Here is a 23,245-nt window from a genome sequence, read left to right as displayed (position 1 = left end):
TTGTGTGTGTGCAACTTGTTTTAAAGTTTTAAAGGTCAGAAATATGATTCATTCCCGTTTTTGTTGTTGCCAAATTGTTTTTATTGAGAAATGACACTAAGATGTATTTGTATGATTTCAAATGTACTGTTTTAAAAAAAGCAGCAATTTACTTAAAAAAATAACAGGAAAATAGTTTATCAACACTATAAAATGTACACACATTGCAAAAATCAAATGAAAATAGTCATTGTCAGAGCTGTGTAAGAGATGTAAAACAACACCCACACAAACATATAACACTCCTGAAATATTATAGTAATCAGACAATAAAAGTCTAATAAATGTATTTTTTTATAAGTTTACCTCACTTTTAAGGCACTGATGCTTACACACACCAACACACTCACACACACCATTTATTTTTTACAGAGCAATAGAAAGTTGTCTTCAATTTCACATCTTCATCACCTAGTCTGTGAATACAAAGTTATACAATCAGTTAATCTTTTGGCCATAAATTACATCAAAAATGTTTTTACAAAGATCATTTTAAAGATGAAATCAATGCGTTTGTGAAATGCTTACTTTAGTACCACAGGAAGGTCCAGTGTAACCTTGTCGACAGTGGCAGAAATTTGGGAAAACACATCTCCCCCCATTGAGGCACGTTTGTTTACAGATCGCTGTTAGGGAAGAAATTAAACAAACAAAATTAAAATAAAAAGAAATGTATATGTTTTAATTACTATATATACATAATATATATATATATATGTTTTCATGCCTGAATGTTTATGCCTGAACATTATTTTTCACATATTTTACTAGGTTGCAGCACCTCTCTTTACAGTCTGTCAGTAACACTGTTTATAAAAGCCCCTCCTTCTGAAAAGCTCAATGTGCTCTGATTGGACCAGTGAGTTGTGATTGGTCAACCGCTTCAAGCGTGTTTTGGAGATGTCGCACCCGTTACCATAACTTCGAGTTTCAACACACTATTAACGCAACTCAACCAGGCTTCGCACCTTTTATTTTGTGTATGCCTTGGGCGGGAATTATTTAAATGAGGAATATTGTGACGTGAACGTTCCCGGAAGAAAACTCAAGACTACAATTGAGGCGTTTCAGGAAGTGCGCACTGATATATAGAGTGGACTTTGTGCTTTGTAACTTTGCAGACCATTTCATGCTCACACAGCAACATTACACAATAAAAAGTTAAAAATGTAAAAAAAGCTTAATAGGAGCCCTTTAGGGGCATTTAGGATTCATCAGGACTTACGTGTTTGGCACTGCAGACCCTCCCATCCAGCTGGACAGTGGCAGGTGTTCGGCCCCACACACTCACCGCCATTTTTACATTTCTGTAAACATGCCGCTACACATACAGACATGACTATATGTTATGTTATGTTGCATGTATTTGATATTTCAAGACAATATATAAAGTTTGTTCAAAAGTTTGGGGTCAGTAAGATTATTTTTTAAAGAAATATACTTTTATGCAGCAAGGATGCACTAAACTGATCAAAAGTGACAGTAAAGACATTTATAATGTTACAAAAGATTTCGCAAAAAAAAAAAATGCTGTTCTCTTGAACTTTCATCTATCAAATAATTCTGATCACGTAACTGAAGACTGTAGTAATGATACTGAAAATTCAGCTTTGCCATCGATGAATACTTTTCATTTGAATATATTAAAATAGAAAAGTTATTTTACATTGTACAATAATATTTCACAACATTACTGTTGTTTTTACTGTATTCTGATGTTCTCAAATCTCTTACGGATGTTGCAAATCCCTCCTCTCCATCCAGACGGACAGGAACAGGTGTTTGGACCGACACACTTTCCGTTGTTCATACACATGGGGTCACACACACCTAAACACAGAGCATATAGTCCAAACATATAATATGCTAGAATGCATGCTGGATTTAGAAACAAATCACAACAACAGAAATGAAACAATCAAGATTCTGGAGAAAATGACACCAATGAACACTCACTTTTCTGGCATCTCTTCCCAGTGTATCCTTCAGGACAGGAGCACACGTTGTTTCTCATGCACTGGCCTCTGTTTTTACACGGAGGATTGCACAGAGCTGCAAAGAACAACACACAGCTTCATTAACTATCAATAACTCAGGGCATTTATTAATGGTGCAGAATTGTTTACATGAAATAAGCATTCGCTAGGAAACGGTTGTACCTATCTGGCACTGTGAACCATAGAAGCCACTGGGACAAGCACAGATGTTTGGTTTAATACAAGTCCCTCCATTTAAACACACAGGTTTACAGTCGGCTGAGAATGAAAACAGTTAGGACATTTGTTATAATCACGTTTATTAAATAGATTTATGATCAATATTTAAAGTCACCATGAAATCAAAATGGACCATTCTTATTTTGTATGGAGTATTGCAGTATTTATTATACATTTTATCTGTGCATATTTCTTTCCTTTAACTTCCTTTATTTCTTTAAATCACTTCCCCTCCCTCTTGCAATGGCATCTCTTCTCTGATGACGTATTTATTGGCATGAGGGCGGGACAACCTGTCACTCACATGAGATCGACCAATAGCAAACCACAATGCTCCAATCAATTTCTGATAAACAAAATCAAGTCCCTCCCTACATTTCTTCTTGTTCGAGAAGCCATTCACTTGGATGCGTGTCAGAATAGGGAAGAAAAGACAAATCACAACTTTGTTTCATGCTGACTTTAAGGATGAAGCCGCGCACCTGAATTACACGTTGGTCCGTACCAGCCAGGTTTACACTTACAGACATCAGGCGACACACACTCTCCACCATTTTCACAATGTCTGTTACACACCACTGAAAAAACAAAGGCATTGACTCACAATCATTATGAACTAATTTCTTCATATCTAGAAATCATTCGGAAATGTCTGCTCACTAGTTTCACATCTCGGTCCCACGTAGCCATATGGACAAGTGCAGTAATTTCTGGACAAACATCGGCCACCATGTTGACAAGGCGGATCACAGCTGGCTGAGAGGCAAGATAAAAACATATACATTATATTTTTACATAAAAATCATATTACATAAATTTCACATAATATATGTAAATATATATAAAAATGACATAATATATGAAACCCTCATATTATCTGGAGTCATATAGCAAAAAGTGACTTTTAGAATGAATTTGTAAAGGTAAGAATGGAGTAAGACACTAAAGATAGAGTTTACCTTCCCCACAGGTGGGGCCGTTGTACCCTGCAGGACATTCACACACATTGGGCTTCACACACTTCCCTTTGTTCTTGCAGTCTGGTCGGCAAACAGCTGACAGGACAAGATATATCAAGTGTGAGTTTGAAATCAATCATAGACATATCAGAATTAAAATGAGTCATTTTAATAATGAAAAAAAATCATAGGCTGTGACTGACCAATGTGGCAGTTGTATCCAGTGTAACCCTCTTTACAGGTACAGGTGTTGGGCTGTGAGCACTCCATATTCTGACCACAGGGGTGACGACACAAAGCTGTATACACACACACACACACACACACACACACACACACACACACACACACACACACACACACACACACACCTTAAATCATGTTAAAACAATTAGTTCGATAATCATTCTGACAATAATATTTGAATGTAAACCTCACAAATAAATGTCTCAGCTAGACAGACAACAAAGATAGATAGATAGATAGATAGATAGATAGATAGATAGATAGATAGATAGATAGATAGATAGATAGATAGATAGATAGATAGATAGATAGATAAGGATAAACTGCTCACGTTTGCAGGTATTTCCGTCTCCTCTATAGCCGTGTGGACAGCTTCCGCATCTGAAGGAGCCGGAGGATGTGGCTTCACACGGTACTCCAGAAAAACAGGGGGAGTCCGCACAGGTTCGGTTGTCCTCAGCGCGTTCAGGGTTCAATTCATCTTCATTCAGCTGCTCTCTGGTTGAAATGCCTTTTGCTTTTGTGTTGGTCCAGTCTAGGGTGCGTGAGGTGGTCTTCCTATCAACAGATGAGGTCCGCTTGTTGCTAGGAGATCTTTCAGCTCCACTTGAAGGTTGAGCTGACTTCCTAGTGGAAGAAGTGACATCAGAGAGTTTGTCACCCTCCCTCAATAGTATCTGTCCTGCAAAATAGTAAGGGTTAGAAGGTCGAGCCCGAAGAAGAATCTAAAAAAAAACACAAAAGCTATTTATTCTGGCTTCTCTTTAATAATGTTTCTTGTAATGATAATGTTCGTATAAAGAAAAGCAACTGACTGTTTGCTGTCCTCGGCGTGCATGTTTGTCCATTGCCGTTGAGCCCAGAGGGACACGGACCACATATGTATCCAGCAGACGTGTACGTGCTCTCAAAACACTGGACTCCAGGATAACAGGGCCGACTGGCACACGGGCTCTGCCCTTCAGAGGGTACGCACATATTTACAGTCAACGGATACATATTAGAGTGTAAAAAACGGTGTGGTTATTTATTATTCCTACCTGGAACAAGCTTGGGTTTGAAGGAGCCGAGGTTAATCTCACTTTTTGAGGTCATTTTATGACTGCCATCATCAATTTTATCCACTGTCTTTTCTAAAAAATAAAAAAGTAGATAAGTAAATAAAACATTTCAAATTATCAGATAAAGGTTTTTGTCAAAATGCCCCCCCCCCCCTAATTATGAATTTGTCATTATTATGAAAAAGTTTGACTTTTTGTTATAATTATCACTTTCTATCTCATAAAACTTTCAAATTAATTTTTCCGGCACTCATAATTTCTACATAATTTCAACTTGCATTATTTTGACTTTTATGTCATACTTAAGACATCTCAATATCTACTCTGACAATTGACTTGTAAATGTCATTTTATCAAATCTTTATGGCGACTTTTTATATCCAAATTTTGACTTTTTATGTAAGAAAATGACTTGACTTTTTTGTTTTGTCATAATTTCGACTTTTGTCATAATTATGTATTTTCATCTCATAATTTCTATTCAATTTCTATTTGTCATAACAAATCTCACAATTATGACATAGTATCTAATATTGTTTTATTTAATAATTCAGATTTTCTCTGTTATAATTTACCAAAGCATGACTTTTCTTTCTTATGCGGCAGAAATGGGCTTCCATAGTACCGATCCTTTTGAATCAGTAAACTCATGGGTACAAACTCAATGAACTCAATTACCAACTTACAGACCACGGTAATGTTTCAAATCTAATTTACATGGTTAAAATTACTAGAGAGCCTCAAGATTAACATGCAAAGCATAACATTTCAATGTGAACACAGGCCTAAACAAACTACCGGTACTAGTCTTGTGCAATATCAGGTTAACATTACTTTCAATCAGTTACAAAATGGATGGTGCTTGAGAAAGGGTTAAAGTCAAAATTGACACAATTTACTTATATTGACCCCATTTACTTAAACACATTAATGGTTTGAAATCATGTTACTATTTATGCTTCTCCAAAGAAAAAAATATTGTTTTCTGTAATATTTCCTCAAAACCTCTGCCTATTTGACTATTTGATCATAAACCTAAAAGTAAGTATGAGATATGTGCGTACGGTTGCAGGTCGTCCCATCTCCAGTGAGGTATTCAGGACAGGGTCCACACACAAAGGAGCCCATCATATTTCTGCAGGAAACGCCTGGGTAACATGGAGCTGATAAACATTCATCAATGTCCTCATCGCAGATTACACCTGTAGAACACAGCAGCAGGAGGCTCAACAAATAACCACTACACCAATATTATAACAGATCCACTTCTACATGAATAGATTGTTTCTACAATAATGAACTGACCTGTGAAGCCCACTGGACAGTGGCAGGTAAAGGAGTTTAGTCCATCCACACACGTGCCCGAGAGGCATGGGTTCGACCTGCAGTCATCGACATTGACCTCACACCTGTCCCCCTCCAGACCAGCAGGACAAACACACAGGTATTCACCAGATCCCGGGGGGAAGTTGATGTTGGTCACACAGGAAGCTCCGTTCTGGCATTCACATGGGTGAACTGACACCTGGGAAATATACAATGAAACCATATATTAAGTATATTAATGTTGTGAAAATGTTGTGAAATATTATTACAAAATAACTGCTTTCTATTTGAATATTTTTTCACAATGTCATTTATTCCTGTGATCAAAGCTGAATTATCCGCATCATTACTCCAGGCTTCAGAGTCACATGATCCTTCAGAAATCATTCTAATATACTGATTTTCTTCTCAAGTAACATTTCTTATTATTATCAATGTTGAAATCAGTTGTGCCGATTAATATTTTTGTGGAAACTGTGGTACTTTTTTTGTCAGGATTCTCAAAAATTCAAAAGAACAGCATTTATTTGAAATAGAAAACCTTTGTGGCATAAATATCTTTACTGTCAGTTTTGATCAATGTATACTTGCTGAATAAAAGTGTTAATTTCATATATTGTCATGTATATAATTATTATTATTTATTGGCAATATATTATGAAACTGTTACACTGATCTAATGATCCAGAAATGTTTTTGGAAGCTATTTGGCACCCCCCTGTGGGCAACAATGGAGACACAAAAGTGTACTTCAGCAATCTACAACATTCAGAGAATTCTGTAAGACTTAATGTGCAAATTTTTGTAGATGCAACGTTTTACCAGATGCTTTCTAGAGCTCACCTTCGCTGCGGCACGTGTCTCTGCATTACAGTCATCAGTTACAGCCAGTTCAAAGGTCACTGGTGTGGTGGACAGAGCTTTCCAGATGAGCAGGCCAGCTGGAGAGAGAACAGCGTCTCTGGGCCCTGACCTGAGCGTGAGGAGGACTGCAGAGCCCTCTGGATCAGTGGCTGAGAACTGATAGACCAAATTCTCTCCGTAGAATGCCTTCAGACTGAGCTGACCCGCGTGAAACACCGGTGGCTCGTTTTCTACGAACACACACAGAACATCAGAACGAGGACTGTGACACGAGAACACCAGTCAACATTATGTACATTGGGAAATACATATAAAACAATATATATGACAAAACTGTTTTTCATAATGTATTGTGATGCATAGTGTGATATATAACTGTTGCAGGAGAGTGAAAAAATTACATATAAAAAAAAAAAGAAAAAAAAAAAAGAAAAAAGTACAAGTCCAAGTACTAAGCAAACATGCATCTTTATGGAAAAATATGACCGAACAAGACTCGGAGTCAACACGGAAATCATTACGATAGCAGATTAGTAAGGTCTCCAGCTTTAGGAAATATAGGAAAGACTGAAATGAACATACTCTCAGCAATGGACCAGCCGTATTTGGAAAGATCCGGTCTGCATGTCAGACACGGGCTGCTCAGGCTGTGATCGCCCTCCTCATAACACAGTCCATCAATGTTACATGTCCTGTCCTGAGGGGATATTCAGGGATATTCAACTTTTTAAAACTTTACATTACGCAAACAAAGCAATCTGTAATAATATCATTAGGTTTTTGTTGTTTTTTAAATAAACCTCTTGCATGCTGGGTCTGAGAGTGTTATTGAGCCGGTCTCGAGTCCCACGGAGGATCACCAGAAGGATAAAAGGAGGAGTGACGACAACGGAGGACAAGAGAGGACCAGACCTGGACTTTACGTTGTTGTTTTGCTTTAGTTTATGCAGCAGTCGTCCGTGAGGGGCTGCAGCTTTACTTCTGTTTCGTTGCTTATGTTTATATTATTGTTAAAGTTATGTTGAACGTTCGCCGGTTCCCACCCTTCTCCTTCCCTGAGCCTTTAACTTTGTTACACATGCTTATCACAAACAAGTTTGGCTGGGTTTATCTGTAGAGTGTGAGAGAGCCCCAGTTTTAGAGAACTGAACAATGCTAGCTTTGTTCGACTGATTTTGACCTGAAATTATTTTGCTGTACATAATTACAAGGCTGAATGTGAAATTGTTTCCTGGATTTAAAAAGTCTAAGTACACGTAATGATAAATGATGAACAGTGCATGTAAACATTTCAAGATAAAATGTGCACTGAATCTATCTGGGTCAACTGATCAAAAAAAGTTTAAAGAAACACCATTTAAACAAATTACAAACAGATCATGGTGGAGCATATGTTTTTTTCTTCTTCTTGTGAAATGGTTTACAGTGATGTACAGTACCATTAAATATTTAAGGTTGGAAAGATATTTTAATGTTTTTGAAAGAAGTCTCATGCTCACCCAGGGTACATTTATTTGATTTAAAAAGTAAAAAATTAAATAAATAAAAAAACGGTAATATTATGAAATATTATTGCAGTTTAAAATTACTCTTTTCAGTTTTAATATATGTTCAAATGTAATTTATTTATGTGATGTCAAAGCTGTATTTTCAGCATCATTACTCCAGTCTTCAGTCACGTGATCCTTCAGAAATCATTATAATATGATGATTTGATGCTCAAGAAACACTTGAAAAACTTTTTAATATCAATTTTGAAAACATATTTATTTAATATTTAATAATGTATTAACATATTTCATATTTTTTATGGAAAACATTTACTGTATCATATTTTGTTCAGGATTCTTTGAAAGTAGAAAGTTCTAAATAACAGCATTTCTTTGAAATAGAAATCCTTTGAAACATTATAAATGTCTTTACTGACACTTTTGTCCTTGCTAAATAAAAGTATTAATTTCCTTATTAAAAAAAAAGTAACACTTTGGAATGGCAGTGTATCTACACAGCAGATACAGACTTTATACTGTGAGTGTTTTTATTTGTCTTCTTATCATCTTATTGATCTTGTTCTGGATCCTTGATTATGGACTTTATTAAAGCTGCAGTCCGTAACTTTTGTTGTACAAAATGTACAGAATGTATATAATAAGCGAATACATAATGAATCCATTTTCCAAACAGTGTTTTTGTCTTATCTGAATCACCACATTACACCTAAAAGTGTTTATACTCAGACTATTTTAGACTGGTTCGGGTCATACCACTGCGGAGTAGCCCAGTACCTGCATGACTCGTCATAGACATAAACAGAGAGAAGTAGCTCTGGCTACAATGTTCTTCTGCAAGACGCATGCAGTTGTTTATTAACTGCTAGAGTGCCAAAAGTTACGGACTGCAGCTTTAATTAAATATTTCGTAATTAGGCGTTAATTTGTGATCCATAGGACCTTGCCATATAATTAGATGCTTTGTATCAAGAGAGTGCTGCATCCAAACCAAAACAGAACTGAACAAGAATAGATAGCACAGACCTTTAGGGCGCAGATAACCGAGGTGCTGACTGTACAAATCTGACATGTGCCGTCAAAAAGAGTCAGTATCTTTGCATTGCTGAAGCTGTGTCCATCATTAGACACCTAGAAGACAGATAAACAAACAAAGAAATCTCATTTTCAATACATTTCAAAACACTTTAGTTTGACATAATAGTTTATAGTAAAACTGACTTTGATTTGCCAGCGCAAGACGGGCTGGTGTGCAGTGGTGGAGGATTGTGGGTCGTCCACAGGGAGCTGGCACTCTAATGAGGACGAACTCTGGAAGGAGGCGGGCACCAACTGAGCATCATCCAAAGACCAGTCACCATTTACTATCTATGTAGACAGAACAATATGCATTCAGGTTAATAATCATTTACCTTCATGCTCAATTGAATGCTTGAGTGGCAAATGTGCTGTCACCTTTTCCTTCACAACTTCACACTTGAGCTTGTAGGACTTTTTAAAGCCTTGGCCGAGAACCCTAACAGAGGAACAGACGCCATAACGGACATCACACAGTCCTCCGTTCTCCAGTTCTGTGATCTCTGGAGCCTCATCTGCATCAGGAAAACACATTAACTGGCTAAAAACAGATGAAATGCACATCAAAGTCTTCTAGATCAACCTACATTCATTTACTCATATACAAATACTTAGCAATGATTTTATAAAATAAATATTTGTAAAATCCCATTCTAGGCCACATTTTCTCCACTTGAGATGACTTACTCTTTAGAATGAGTAATTGATGCATAACATATCCATGAATTTAAAACAAAATCATGATATCAGGCAGTAATTTATATGAATGTATAAAGAGAAGTGTATATTTTAGGGGATGTAACTAGTCAAAAACTTCCCTAGTATATTCCCTAAATATCATGTGATATTTAAATGCATAACAACCGTTAAATGAAATAAACCTGAGATAAAATAAAATGTAAATATTAGATGAAAAACTTAAACTGAAATAACATAAATTTAAGGTAAATAGAAACATAAAAAACAAAACAAAATAATAAAAATGACAAAAGCACATGATTACTAAAACTTAACTAAAATGAGAATTAAAAATGAAAATATAAAAATAAAAGCCAATTCAAAATACTACTAAATACTATAATAGTATACAAATAATACTAAAACAAAAAGTACAAATGTTCCATGCGGCCTCTTAATTAATGAGCTCATAAACCCCGCATTCATAATACTTATTGAAACAAAAAGCTGTTCAAACTCATTTTCGATCGAGTATAGCATGTCCCAATGCAGAACATGTGAACTTATATTTTTCAATTATATAAAGTACTCATATACAGACACACCCACCAGACACCTGGCTGCAATCATAAGAGCCAAATCCAGGGAAGCACGAGCACCCCCACTCTGTGCACTGTCCATTCCCGCTACACAGGCTCGGGCACCTAAGGGAAGCCAGAACATCCTGGTTCTCCTTCCTCCTGCCAACGTCCTCTACCACCATCCTCTCACACTCATTCTCCAGAAGCGGCACGGTGGCTCCTTTCCAGGCCTGGTCGTCCTTTAGTTGTTGGTCTATCACACACATTTCCAATGCCTGCTCCAGTATCTCGCCCAGGAGACGCCCACAACCCAACCCCACCGTGGAGTTCCTCAGGGTTCCCTCGCAGAGCCGCCGGACCTCGGATTCCGTCAAGCCTGACTCAGTAGGCCAGGATGGTACCAGCGGTTCAGGGGAATTCGATGAAGAATGGTCCTCTGGGAAATTATACGTTGACTCCTCCAATTGTAATCTGGAGTTGTAATATCCACCTTGACGTCTGCTTCGGCTTGTGACACGCCTCTGAGTTTGGGATCTCTGTGGGTTTAGGACACGTCTTTGACTCTGGGATCTTTGGGGATTCATGACGCGTCTCTGAATTTGGGATCTCTGAGCATTTGTTCTGTTTCCGTGAGCTGGACGTTGTTGGGTGGGCCTGCCGGGAGGGGTGGACGTCTCTCTGTGAGGTGGGAAAGACCTGATGTACTCAACTGTTACATCCAAAGTAGGGATGATGGAGGGAGATTGGACGCGGGTAGAGGAAGAACACCTGGAGGAAATGGTAGACTGGGGCGATGCTCCGCTGGTTGACTGGTGTTTCTCTGGTTGACAATGGCAGTACTTATGGAGACTGGAGTTGCTTTCATAGATGGGGATCTTGTCAAAAAAGCTGTTTCTGGGTGCCAACCTGGTTTAAAGGGAGCATAATAATCCATATTAAGGAGGGAGGCACAACAAATCAGCACCAAAACAGATATTTTTTACTTAATTTATCGATAGATACTGGATATACACTACCGTTAAAAGGTATGGGGTCAGTCACCATAAACTAAACTAAACTAAAGGTCACATTAAATTGATCAAAAGTGACAGTAAAGACTTTTGTATTTTTTCAAAAGATTTCGATTTTAAAATAATGTTCATTAAAAAATTACTATGGTTTCTACAAAAAAATACAAAATATTACGAAACTCTACAAAAATATTACCTTCTTTCAACATTGATTATTAATAATAAATGTTTCTTGAGCACCAAATCATCATATTAGAACGGATTCTAAATGATCATGTGACACTAAAGACTGAATAAATGGCTTCGAAAAATTCAGCTTCACCATCACAGGAATACATTACATTTTACAATATATTAACAAAGAAAACAGTTATTTAGAATTGTAATAATATTTAAAAATAATAGCAGCCTGGTGAGCATGAAAGACTTCTTTCAAAAACATTTAAAAATATTTTTATCATTAGTGTACATTTTGACAGATATTGTATATTTAATAGCTACACTAATTTTTACATTTACATGATCTTTTCTGATATTCAACTCTTAGTGTTCATCTTCTTTTTTTTTAAACTAACAATTTAATAAAGAAATAATATTGTGAGGCCTAAATTCACTTGGAGCATTTAAAAATATTGATTTTATTTTTAACATCACAATTATTGTTATCGCCCATAATTTTTATTTTGGTGCATCCATAAAAATAACCTAAGGCAAGCATCAATACAATACTGCTCACCCTAAGTATTACACTTTAAATATTGATCTAATTCAACAGGGTGAGTCTGACCTCCACGCGTTGATAAAAGAGTTGCTGTCCTCCACAGTCTCTCCACCCTCTTTGTGGTAGTCGTTCATTGGCTGTCCATCAAAGGTTCCACACAGGCCTTCAGTGTGGCCTTGATCAGAGCCCGGGGCCCTTACAGTCAGACTCATTCCCCAGTCAGCCACGTCCGCACGCACAAATGCCCCAGACAAGAACATAATCTGGATAAAAAAAATTATTTATCACTTTATATGGACTAAACTGTAGGTATAATAATTGAAAATAAATATTCAAAGATGCACAGTAATATAAACCCAACATCACTCACAGTGACTTTGCGGCCCTGGTAGGACTCAGTAACACGAATGCCACTCTTTACCAGATCTCCGTTCTTCACAGAGAGACGTGGCTTTGTCTCTCCCGCCAGCCCGTTACACATGTCATAAGTGACCACATTACTACCATCCCTGGCTGCAAAGCCACAGACACACGAGGTGGGATGGGCGGTCGTGCCGGCACATTCCCACTGTCGCACATGTACCTCAAACAGCCGAGCAGTGCTCCTGTACAGTACAAAGGTGCCTATCTGGTAGTTATCATACCTCCTGTGAACAAACAAGCAATGTTAAATTCAATTCTCACGGCATTTGCATTTATAAATTCATTCTGTGATTCCACATCAAAAAGTGTTATTTTTTAAAAAGAGGATCTATTGTGCCCTTTTACAAAGTCTTGATTTAGTTTTTTATTAGAATACCTTTTCATGCATGAAAGTTAAAAAAACACATTATTTCTCACATAGTTTACAGGATTGCAGCACCTCTCTTCACAGTCTGTCAGTAACACTGTTCATAAAAGCCCCTCCTTCTGAAAAGCTCAATGTGCTCTGATTGGCCACTCTGACCAGTGAGTTGTGATTGGTCAACTGCTTCGAGTGTGTTTTGTAAATGTCACATCCCTTACCATAACTTCGAGTTTCAACACACTACGAACACAACTCAACCAGGCTTCGCCCCTTTTGTTTTGTGTATGCCTTGGGCGGAAATTATTTAAATGAGGAATATTGTGACATAAACGTTTCCGAAGAAAACTCAAGATTACAATCGAGGCATTTCAGGGAGCTAAGAAACAGTGCGCACTGATATATAGAGAACAACTCCCTTTGTAGTGGACTTTGTGCTTTGTACCTTTGCAGATCTTTTTCATGCTCAAACCGCAAAATTTCACACTATAGAAAGTTGAAAATGTTAAAACTCTAGAATACATCAACTTTTATTATTGGACTATCGTTTGAGTGTAGAGATTTTTACCTGCCATCAAATGTGATGATGTGAGGGTCCGTAAAAGTGTAACAGTGAGCAGATGGAACGTCCTTCACAAGAATCTGAGAGGAACATACATATATACATATGAATACATACACAAATTGTATTCATATATAATATATATATATACACTGAACAAAATTATAAACGCAACACTTTTGCCACCATTTTTCATGAGCTACACAAAAGCTATATGTACACAACTTCGCACAGCCATTGAAGAGGAGTGGACCAACATTCCACAGGCCACAATCAACAACCTGATCAACTCTATGCGAAGGAGATGTGTTGCACTGCTTCAGGCAAATGGTGGTCACACCAGGGGGACAAATGGGGAAATGGGGAAAATGGGGGCAAAAACAAGTGTTGCGTTTATAATTTTGTTCAGTGTATATATATATATATATATATATATATATATATATAAATATATATACATACATACATACATACATAATATTACATAGTATTATTTATTCATACATGTTTTACCTAGTTTTCTAAAAATGCATTTAAACATTTTCATGGCAGATGGTTTTTGGCATAAACAACAAAGCATTTGATTATATGCATTGCATACTATATATGGATATGCTTACATAGTGTCAGGACAATTACCTCTTTTACAACTACATGTATACATAAACTATTTATACTATATTGCAAATATAATCAAATAAGGCCCACCTGCACACTTTGAGGAGCGTACCCATTCCACAGGAAGTTGGTGCTGATAATGGGTTTGATGTGTATTTCTGTGCTTCTGTCTCCATCCTTCCATATATCAGTCACTGCGCTGTAGTGCACAGATGCTTGGCTGCAGAATCCGTTACGACAAGGGGTTTGAAACAGCTCGACCTCACAGGAGGACAGGACTAAATCAGCACCCAGGTCCTTCTCACCTGCCAATGGAGACAAAAATTGTTTTAGTACAATTTTCAGCTATAGGTGACATATTTTCTGGTGTAAAAACATATATTGTAGATTTTCAGAGCATGAGGGAAAATTCTGACACATTAAAATTTAGGGTAAAATATTACACGTTTGAGTTAAAGGGTGAATCACATAAAAGTCTCCCTCAAAAACGTATATTCACATTATTGTATTCAAATTAATATATATTTACAGCAGTAAACAAATGCTATTGTAGTATATAAATAATATTTATTTGCATATACAGTAATGAGAAAAGGATTCTGGGTGACACAATGCAACAAATATTTAATACAACATATGACTTGTAACTTAAGACAGCTATTTTTGACTCCACCTTGGCTACTAGTTGTAAGATGCAAAGGCAAAGTGCATCTCTCTGAGGAACATGGTAAAGGTACAGTGCTCTCCACTGTTAGTTTATACTCTCTCCCATCTTCTGAAATAGACACAGCTTGTGGTTTCATCTGGAAAATATGCATACAAATATAATAAGTCTCGCAGAAAACAACTCTTTACTAATACCTGCCCGACAAACTGTATGTCACTGGACGAGAATTGCGACATACTTGGATCCCTGCATAAAACTCTTCACTCTCCACAGGAAGGCTTTGTATATTGGGAGACTCCAGAAAAAAACTAGTGCAACTGCAATGGATCTGAGACATAGATATATAGGTTAGGATTCATAAATATGAATTTGAATTCATGTGAATAGTGAATATAAAGTGGCTACCCTGTCTCCCAGTCGCAGGTTGATCCCATCCAGCTCGATGAGAGCAAACGTCTCTATTGTAGTGTCTTTCCTGAGCTCTTCTCTGTTGCCCTCGGGCAATAGTCGCCACCATGTCACTACATATCCCAGAGAGCTGTTCCCACTACTGTCATCGAGCGTACACTTCAGGTACACACTGCTGTCGTAGAGCTCAGCAACTATCAGTGGTACTGCAGAAGAGGGAGGCTGGAGTTCTGAGGGATAAATGACAAATCCTGCATTTATACATGTACAAATAATATACGGTATGCTTCAAACCATATACTTAGAATATCTAAATATATATTTGTTTTTATAAATATTTGAAGAAGTCATTAAAGCCAGAGGGTAACAGATAATTTGTCATATCTAATGAATGGCTGACCCTGCTGTATACCCATAGCTGTTTATAAAACAAAAATGTTTTCTAGAATATGAAACTAAAAGAGTTTAGCTATCACCATAGTGAATTTGGAGAATATGAAAGCCATTTTGTGTGAAACAGAGGGGGGTAACAGATTTCAGCAACCTCTAAAGCTGCCCAAAGTCGGATTTGGTGACTGCCGTGTGTCTGTAGTTGTTCAAATCATATCAAAATGCAAAATGCCATTTTCTCTGAAATAAAGAATGTTTGGCACTGCTTCAGCTTTAAAACACTAAGTCCAACGGAATGACTGACCCCAGACACAGATTTCCAGCCAAACTCTTAATCATCATGTCTATTTCACTTCCAAGACATGCTTTATGATGCCGGATGAAGGACACTTCTAAAGTAAGTGTGTTGAAGGATTCCACTAGAAATAGCAGTAAGTAACAGCCTCTGTTGGGATGCTTAAGGGATGCTGGGATGCAGTTTTTTAATATTGGTGGACAAGTATGGACTACTCACCACTGCAGGTTCCATCACTATTCCTTTGTGTCCCGTCACAGCTGGTTTGATTGGATTCTGACATCTCTGCGAATATAATAAAATGTAGTGATGAGGACTGAAAAGGACTGCCTTATTCGGTATTTGACAATATGTCTATGTCTTATTTTTCACAGCCTTTGGGATCCATGATGCAGAACCAATGGATTATAATCATACTAACATTTCAAATAGGCCTACTACTCAGTGAGGTTCATTGACTTGCCTTCAGCGCAATATCCCATGCATCCTTGCGTTGGTTGGAGCAAGTACACATAAAAGTCCCCGCAATTGCGTACGGTGACAGGCAGGCGAAAAAGACAGCAGTCTTTACTTTCGCTTCCGAGGAACTGCCAGGTGGCGCAGGCCGTCATCTGCTTTACCTCTAGAGGCCGTGGGAGAGTCTCTCCATCCGCCAGGGAGAGCCACACTGGGGCTTGTGTTCCACACTGATTCACCTGTGGGGTTACCGTCATATAGAAACATAACATAAAGGAGCCATTGTTCAGCAGGCTGGACCGATTACAGAGATGCACTGTACTGTACCTCCACACATTTGGTGGGCATACGGGCCGGCTTATCGAAGATCTGGAACTGATACCATCCGGGAGAGAGTGAATGATCACAAACGAGCTCCTGCAGGGCAGACTGGAGCAGCTGCTGTGAGCTGAACCTGGTGCTTCGGTACGGGCTCTGAAGAACGGTGTAACCCCCACGACTGCATTCAGGGGGCTCCACTGTAATAATACACACAAACACACGCTTAGTTTTGCTTAAAAACATACAACATAGAGAAGTTTAAAATTAAATTACTATTTTATTGATAGTAATATCATTGATAGTAGTGGTAGAAACTGCAGTGCAAGTCAGGTAAGGTCATGTGATGTCAACAAGGTGCCCTTGGGAATGCGACCAGCTTCATATCAGCATAAATAACAGCTTTTTCTATTGTCTTCATCTCGTGGGAATTTACATATTTTTATTGCTGCTTCTTAAAATTGCTTCATTAAGAGTAAAACTTGAATTAGCAAGAAAAAAAAAGGCCGAGGGCACCTCATACGAGGTAATTAATACATTTATATTAATTTTATACAACTATTAATAATTTAATTTTAATAATAAGCTATTAATGTTAAACTGCAAAAATAAATAAATAAATAAAGTAACCAAAACTGTTGCCATTAAGTAGCATTTAGTCAATTAGTCCAAGGCAGAATGTTTATCGATTCACTTACCTCTTTGACAACTGACAGTGTTGTTTAAAATAATAAATATAATAGCAAGGCAATACTCCACACAGACGTTTAAATGCATTTCCGTCTCTAATGCTCTTTAGAAAACATTTAAGAGCGTCTCCCAACCAAAAACACAATCCAGGATAATATCCCGACCGATAAATCCCGAAATGAAAGCTGGCAAAGAAATATCTGCTGTGTCTTTGAGGAGAACAGCGAGTGTTTCATGGGCTGCTGTCCAGACCACACACACCTCCTCCCGCTGGAGCATCTCGAGCTGACTGTCCCATTCTCCAGTGCAGCTCGTTTAATATTACACATCCTCTATATTTTTTAACCCCATCTTTTCAGTTAAATCTACTAATACAAAATGTATGTTCACGATTGTGCATCGAAATGACCATGATGAACCTTTATTCACATTTGTAAACAACGTCCCACAGTGGTGGCGTCATTTCCACCACAATGAGTCAACGAGCAACCCCCTCAAAAGTTAGTGTACTTTTTTTACCAAGGAAGTGTACTTGCCAGTAAGGAGGAGTATGCTTGAAATGAAATTAGATTTGTGAGGAAAATAAAGAAAAATCAGTATTAGTAGCCTAGGCTACTTGATATTATTCACATAGGCTAAAATATTAGCATACTTTCTTCATTTTCAAGTCATTTTATAGAAATCGCAACATATAAATTCAAATGAGACTTATGAAATTAGTAGCATGACAAATGTAAGCCATTTATATATATATAAAAAAATCAAATAGACTAGCACAAGTACATCAATATTTTTTTAGAGTGTTTACTCATCTGCAATACGTCTCCAGGACGTTTCCTGCGTTAGATGTCATAGGCCTATAGACATTTAGAAGATGTCTTTAAGATGTTTAAGATTTAGAATGTATGTAAAACTGCTTTTTCTAAGATGTTTATGTTTTTGCACAGCACAGATGCTTTACAGATTAACATATCTTTAGCAGACATCTTACAGACGTATAATACCTGTGCTATCTGGGATCATTTTCACAACAAAACGCTAAACATAATGCTAGACGTAGTGCAAATGTTTGTGACTTTTGTTTGTTGTTAGAAAAGTTAGTGTGAAAATTGTGTTTTCAAAAGGTCCGCAGGTTCAGAAGTGCCCACAGATGAAGAATCCAATAATAATTCATTTTATTGTCCCGTGATATGCAGTGTATCTTTTTCCAGTCTGAATAGAGAACCAGATGGTAATAGGATATGCTGTAGCCTACATCTTTTCAAGAAATATGGTTGTTTTTGCTCTTCTTTTATGCCTTTCATCTCTTATCAACATGTGGTGTAAAAGAGAATGTCCATCATGCACCTATAGTAGCGATAGTATAGCATACTTAGTAAAGTAATTACTAACTTTGCCCTCAAAATTTAAGTCATGAAATATCTGTTGTTGGATTAATTAGACTCCACAATAAATGGCTTTGCTAATGAGCAACATCTTTCCAATTGAACACTGACCTTACTGAACATTAACAAAAATTATTATTCTCTGACTGTCCACTGCTGGGTTGCTTATATCAACATAACGATAATCAGCCAAAGTTCTGCTCTGAGAAAGTTAAACACAGTCTGTTGTGGGATGCCTGCGAGACTTTGTGAAGGAATCGCATAACCAGAGGCCATCTGTTAAACTGTTTTTATCAAGGGCGTGCCACTCCTTCTCAAAGAAGATGTGAATAACATTCGCGGGATGAAGATTGAGCACTGGTATAACACCATCTGTTTCTCTACGAGGGGTGTTGACACTCTGTATGAAATAATTAAATTCTTCCTCCAAACTGTATATTTTTACTGAATGATACTCATTAGGCAGAACAAAACCACAACATATTCCCAGCGTTTTCACTTTGATTTAGATAAAAGGGGTTAATGCAGCGTAACAGCTGTCACACCTAATGAGAAAAGCAGATTGTTAAACAATCAAAAGACTTTTCCATGACCCAAAGGTGTGATTAGCAATCAAAATAACACAAAGTCTGAAAGCTGCAAATGTATAAAATTGAACTAAAGTGTTGGTAACAGGAAAGTAGATGCTTTAAAGGGATAGTTCGCCCCAAAAATTTGAATTCTGATTATTATTTTACTCACATTCAAGTTATTCTAAACCTGTATGCTGCTATTTTTCATTCTGGAAAATAAAAGGAGAATATTTGAAGAATCTTTACACAATCAACCTATATATGTAGGCTAATGATCATACTCCAAAACTGCATATAATTGTCTTATGGTCTCGGAAGACGTGAAATATAGCATATGAGCTGTATGAACTATGGAGGCTCCATTTTTATAGCAGAAGAGAGTAAAGATTCTTTAAAAAAATACAAATGTAAAGATTATTTTGTAAGATTTCCTTTTTGAGTGAACTATTCCTTAAAGAAAAATAATTAATAGTCCATCTGATCACCTGTCAAATGATGATTTGTACTTCTTTGTATGTGACGGAACTAAAAGGAGTGTGAATGATAGATTTGTCTGAACTTTTACAAGGGTTCTGAGGTCACATGCCCCACATGCTCTTAAGCTAAGATGCTCATTTCCATTGTTCAGCAGGTTCTTGCTGCATCTCAAGACGAAGCAGCTGTTTATAAAGGGTTGACCAACCTATAGCTGTCCTACCAGCTGGACATATGACTTGTTCTATGTGCAATAGACTGTTTGTGTTAGGAGTGTCTGCTCTTAAAAAACATAACCCCTGTAAAACCCAGCTGTGCCCTTTGACCCACTGATTCAACTCTTGAGTTTGGCTCTGTTACCTGTTTTCTTCTGGCCTGAAACGTTCATGTAAAGTTCATGGAGTAGAAATTATTGTCAAGGTCAAGTCAATATCCTTCCACTCTAATGGCACGGTTTGCTGGAGGCTTTTAAGCACTTAATCTTTTAGAATCCTTTTTGTTGTGGCTGGTCTGTTAATACAATTTTATATGCTCTTATTGTATTTACAATATCATAGCGTCCTCTGTTTTCTTCATTTATTCCGCATCCCAACCTCTATCTTTAAATGAGTTGATTGCTACCCTCTGCTGGTTTTGATTTGAAAGTACAATTTGAACTTTTGATTCAACTTACTGCAAAACACAAAAGCAACGTCCAAAACTTTTAACACCAATGAAATTGGAGTAATTTAGGTTAAAAAAAAAGCCCCAAAAAAACATGAAAGAGGTAAAATATGAACATTTGCTATTTATTGCAATTACTCAAAACTTTAAAAAGAATAAATATAAACCTAAAAACAAGTTACACCATATACACATCATTATTGTTAAGATTATTTTTTTTATTCATTAATTCATAACTGAAGATATATCTCATAGGTATTCCTTGCAATAATATGTTTCACGAAGTCTTTCATACTCGAAGTGGCTTTAATTAATAGTTTGATGGTTGCTAAGGCGTCTCTTTGTTTCCTCAACAATGTCCCCTCTGTTCTCTGTCCACATGCAGTCTCTGAATGAGAACTTGAAACTCTTGCTGCCTGGCAACCTCTTTTTGTTGTATCCAATGCTCCATGCTGAGCTGGCTTCATTTTTTGATCAAGCAAAGCAATTCGAACTCTTCACTGTCTACTTAGTCATGGCTGAATGACAGCCACTCTGCTGTAAGTAAGTTGACCTTGATTTTAAGAATGATTTCCTATCTATCTATCTATCTATCTATCTATCTATCTATCTATCTATCTATCTATCTATCTATCTATCTATCTATCTATCTATCTATCTATCTATCTATCTATCTATCTATCTATCTATCTATCTATCTATCTATCTATCTATCTATCTCTATCTATATCTATATCTATCTATCTATCTATCTATCTATCTATCTGTTCGTCCGTCCATCCATTCACGCATTTATTTATTTACTTTTGCATTTATTTAGGCTACGCATTTATTTAGTTAAACTTAGTTTTGTTTTTACATTATTTAATGTCTTATTAGTACTGTAACATTATTATTATTACAGTAAAACAGATTTGAGCTATTTTTATACAGTATATAATTACATTTCTATCACCCGTCATCATGTTGCTCCTGGTTTTGCATATATACTGGCATTTATCTGATAAGATTCAATGAAATTCATAACCGTTTTATTCATTCTAAAGTACATGTTTGGTCTCAGATCATTGCTGAACCTAAAGGATGTGGCTGATTCACAATGAATCTTCCTGAGCCTTTGGACACTACCACGTCTGTGGACCTCAGAAGAAAGCTGCTCTTTTCTGTGAGTCAAAACTTGATCTCAAGCCGGAGTTGCGGACTCATCCCGCCACACCCAGTTCCCCTTGATCCATGGCACACGAAAGCTCCCGACTTCACCCCAAAACTCTACAGATCTGTGGGCTTGCCACGGATCAAGAGCAAAAACATTCACCTGGCTAAATCAAATGATAGTGTGGAACAAAAATCTTTTGTTTTGGAAAAGATTAAGGATGGTACTTCAATATTATCTCGACACAAAGAACAATCATTCATCACATTCTACAAGCCACCAGACTCACTAGAGACAAAACTGCTGTTTGTGAGAGCAGGGACGAATCCTGCCGGGCCTTACAAGGATCCAAAAGCTCACAACTTCAGACCTGTAAGTTTTTACAGTAAAAAGATTATTGCCAACATTATCTGCACTGCACTGTATCAACACTAGATGCCAGTCTTTATAATACATTTAAACACTCCTTATCCGATTGCAGTGTGCTGAGGGAATGCCAGACATGGTGACTTCTTTAGAAAAGGATCCAGACTGCTTCTTCTTAAAGTCTCAATGCCTAAAAGCAGGTGTATTATTTTCATTAAGACATCATGACTGAAAACAGAGAGAAATATGAAAGTTTTTTTCCAACGCTGAACATTGGGTTGGTATAAATTGTGTTGCATATTATTGCCCTTGTGTTTGTACAAGCAATCTCGTACTTATCTAATAAAAACCATTGTATAGAACAAAGGTCTTTGAAACCACTCAGTAACCCAACATGTACTGATAAGCATTGCATTTTATTTCAATGTCTCAACAGTCACTGGCAGCCATCCTGACTTGAACCCTTCTCACGGAGACAAAATGGACACTTTCAAACCGGCAGAGCTTAAATGGGACCCAAGGCTCATACTACCAAAGATCCCATGGCCTCCAAAATCTGCATCTTATACAGTGAGCATGTAGAAAACACCCATATCTTCTACCAATTAACAGATTTATGAACTTTTTGGGAAACATTTTTACTCTCTGTGTTACAGAGATATCGACGCAGAAGGGGTGTATATAGCGCCTTAATGGACCGAATTGAAGAAAAGTTGACCAACTCCTGGAGGAAATGAATCTGTTTCAAGAGAAAAGAAGGAAGGTTGCTGTTTTGTCTACTGTTTATTCACTCACATTATTGATGCTTATTATACACGTTCTGTTTCTTTTCTTTTTTTGATAAACTGTACAAACAAGCAAACAGGCAAAAAAACTTTTTTTATATATTGCACAAACAAAATAAATGTAAGCACTGCATTAATATAAATAAAGATAAAATGTCACAAACGAGATGTTAATTAAATTTGGTTTTAATATTATTAAATGTCTTAAAAATGATATACTATATATAGTATAGGCCTACTATATATAGTATTAGACATTTAAACTATAAACACTTAATAGTTGCAGCAATTGTAGCCTTCTCATTTTTCTCATGTAAAGTGTCTCTTTGTATTCATTGTGGGCGCATGACCTCCGTTTGCGTTGACCAATCAT

General features: G+C 37.0%; 2 protein-coding genes across 4 annotated transcripts; one reads left to right on the top strand and one right to left on the bottom strand.

The window, feature by feature from the left end:
- Nucleotides 1-62: 62 nt before the first annotated feature.
- Nucleotides 63-20,417, bottom strand: vwde (von Willebrand factor D and EGF domains). 3 transcript variants are annotated; one of them, XM_079611323.1, is made up of 32 exons: nucleotides 20,266-20,417; nucleotides 16,794-16,984; nucleotides 16,474-16,705; nucleotides 16,230-16,295; nucleotides 15,323-15,555; nucleotides 15,156-15,245; nucleotides 14,924-15,053; nucleotides 14,341-14,555; nucleotides 13,639-13,712; nucleotides 12,657-12,933; nucleotides 12,353-12,549; nucleotides 10,584-11,461; nucleotides 9,675-9,811; nucleotides 9,441-9,587; nucleotides 9,246-9,350; nucleotides 7,294-7,408; nucleotides 6,691-6,941; nucleotides 5,827-6,046; nucleotides 5,586-5,723; nucleotides 4,501-4,593; nucleotides 4,276-4,419; nucleotides 3,792-4,142; nucleotides 3,418-3,513; nucleotides 3,215-3,310; nucleotides 2,916-3,011; nucleotides 2,738-2,833; nucleotides 2,199-2,294; nucleotides 1,996-2,091; nucleotides 1,774-1,869; nucleotides 1,265-1,360; nucleotides 568-665; nucleotides 63-455 (listed from the first exon to the last, which is right to left on the bottom strand). In XM_079611323.1, exons 1-32 carry the CDS (start codon nucleotides 20,291-20,293, stop codon nucleotides 447-449), a joined length of 5,187 nt encoding a protein of 1,728 aa, XP_079467449.1. In that variant the 5' UTR covers nucleotides 20,294-20,417; the 3' UTR covers nucleotides 63-446. The 3 variants fall into 3 exon arrangements, with proteins under 3 accessions (XP_079467449.1, XP_079467448.1, XP_079467450.1); XM_079611322.1 differs by lacking the exon at nucleotides 20,266-20,417 and adding an exon at nucleotides 17,483-17,760; XM_079611324.1 differs by lacking the exons at nucleotides 4,501-4,593; nucleotides 20,266-20,417 and adding an exon at nucleotides 17,483-17,684 and having other exon boundaries at nucleotides 69-455.
- A 583-nt stretch (nucleotides 20,418-21,000) lies between these two features.
- cUnh7orf78 (chromosome Un C7orf78 homolog) lies at nucleotides 21,001-23,219 on the top strand. Its single transcript, XM_079609424.1, has 5 exons — nucleotides 21,001-21,111; nucleotides 21,632-22,093; nucleotides 22,203-22,287; nucleotides 22,524-22,657; nucleotides 22,744-23,219. The coding sequence occupies exons 2-5, from the start codon at nucleotides 21,668-21,670 to the stop codon at nucleotides 22,822-22,824; spliced, it is 726 nt and encodes a 241-aa protein (XP_079465550.1). The 5' UTR covers nucleotides 21,001-21,111; nucleotides 21,632-21,667; the 3' UTR covers nucleotides 22,825-23,219.
- Nucleotides 23,220-23,245: the final 26 nt, after the last annotated feature.

This window comes from Phoxinus phoxinus (genome assembly GCF_949152265.1).
Source record: "Phoxinus phoxinus genome assembly, chromosome: 4".
NCBI lineage: Eukaryota > Metazoa > Chordata > Actinopteri > Cypriniformes > Leuciscidae > Phoxinus > Phoxinus phoxinus.
Note: the sequence above shows the minus strand (reverse complement) of the source record. Positions and strands in the feature narration are given on the sequence as shown.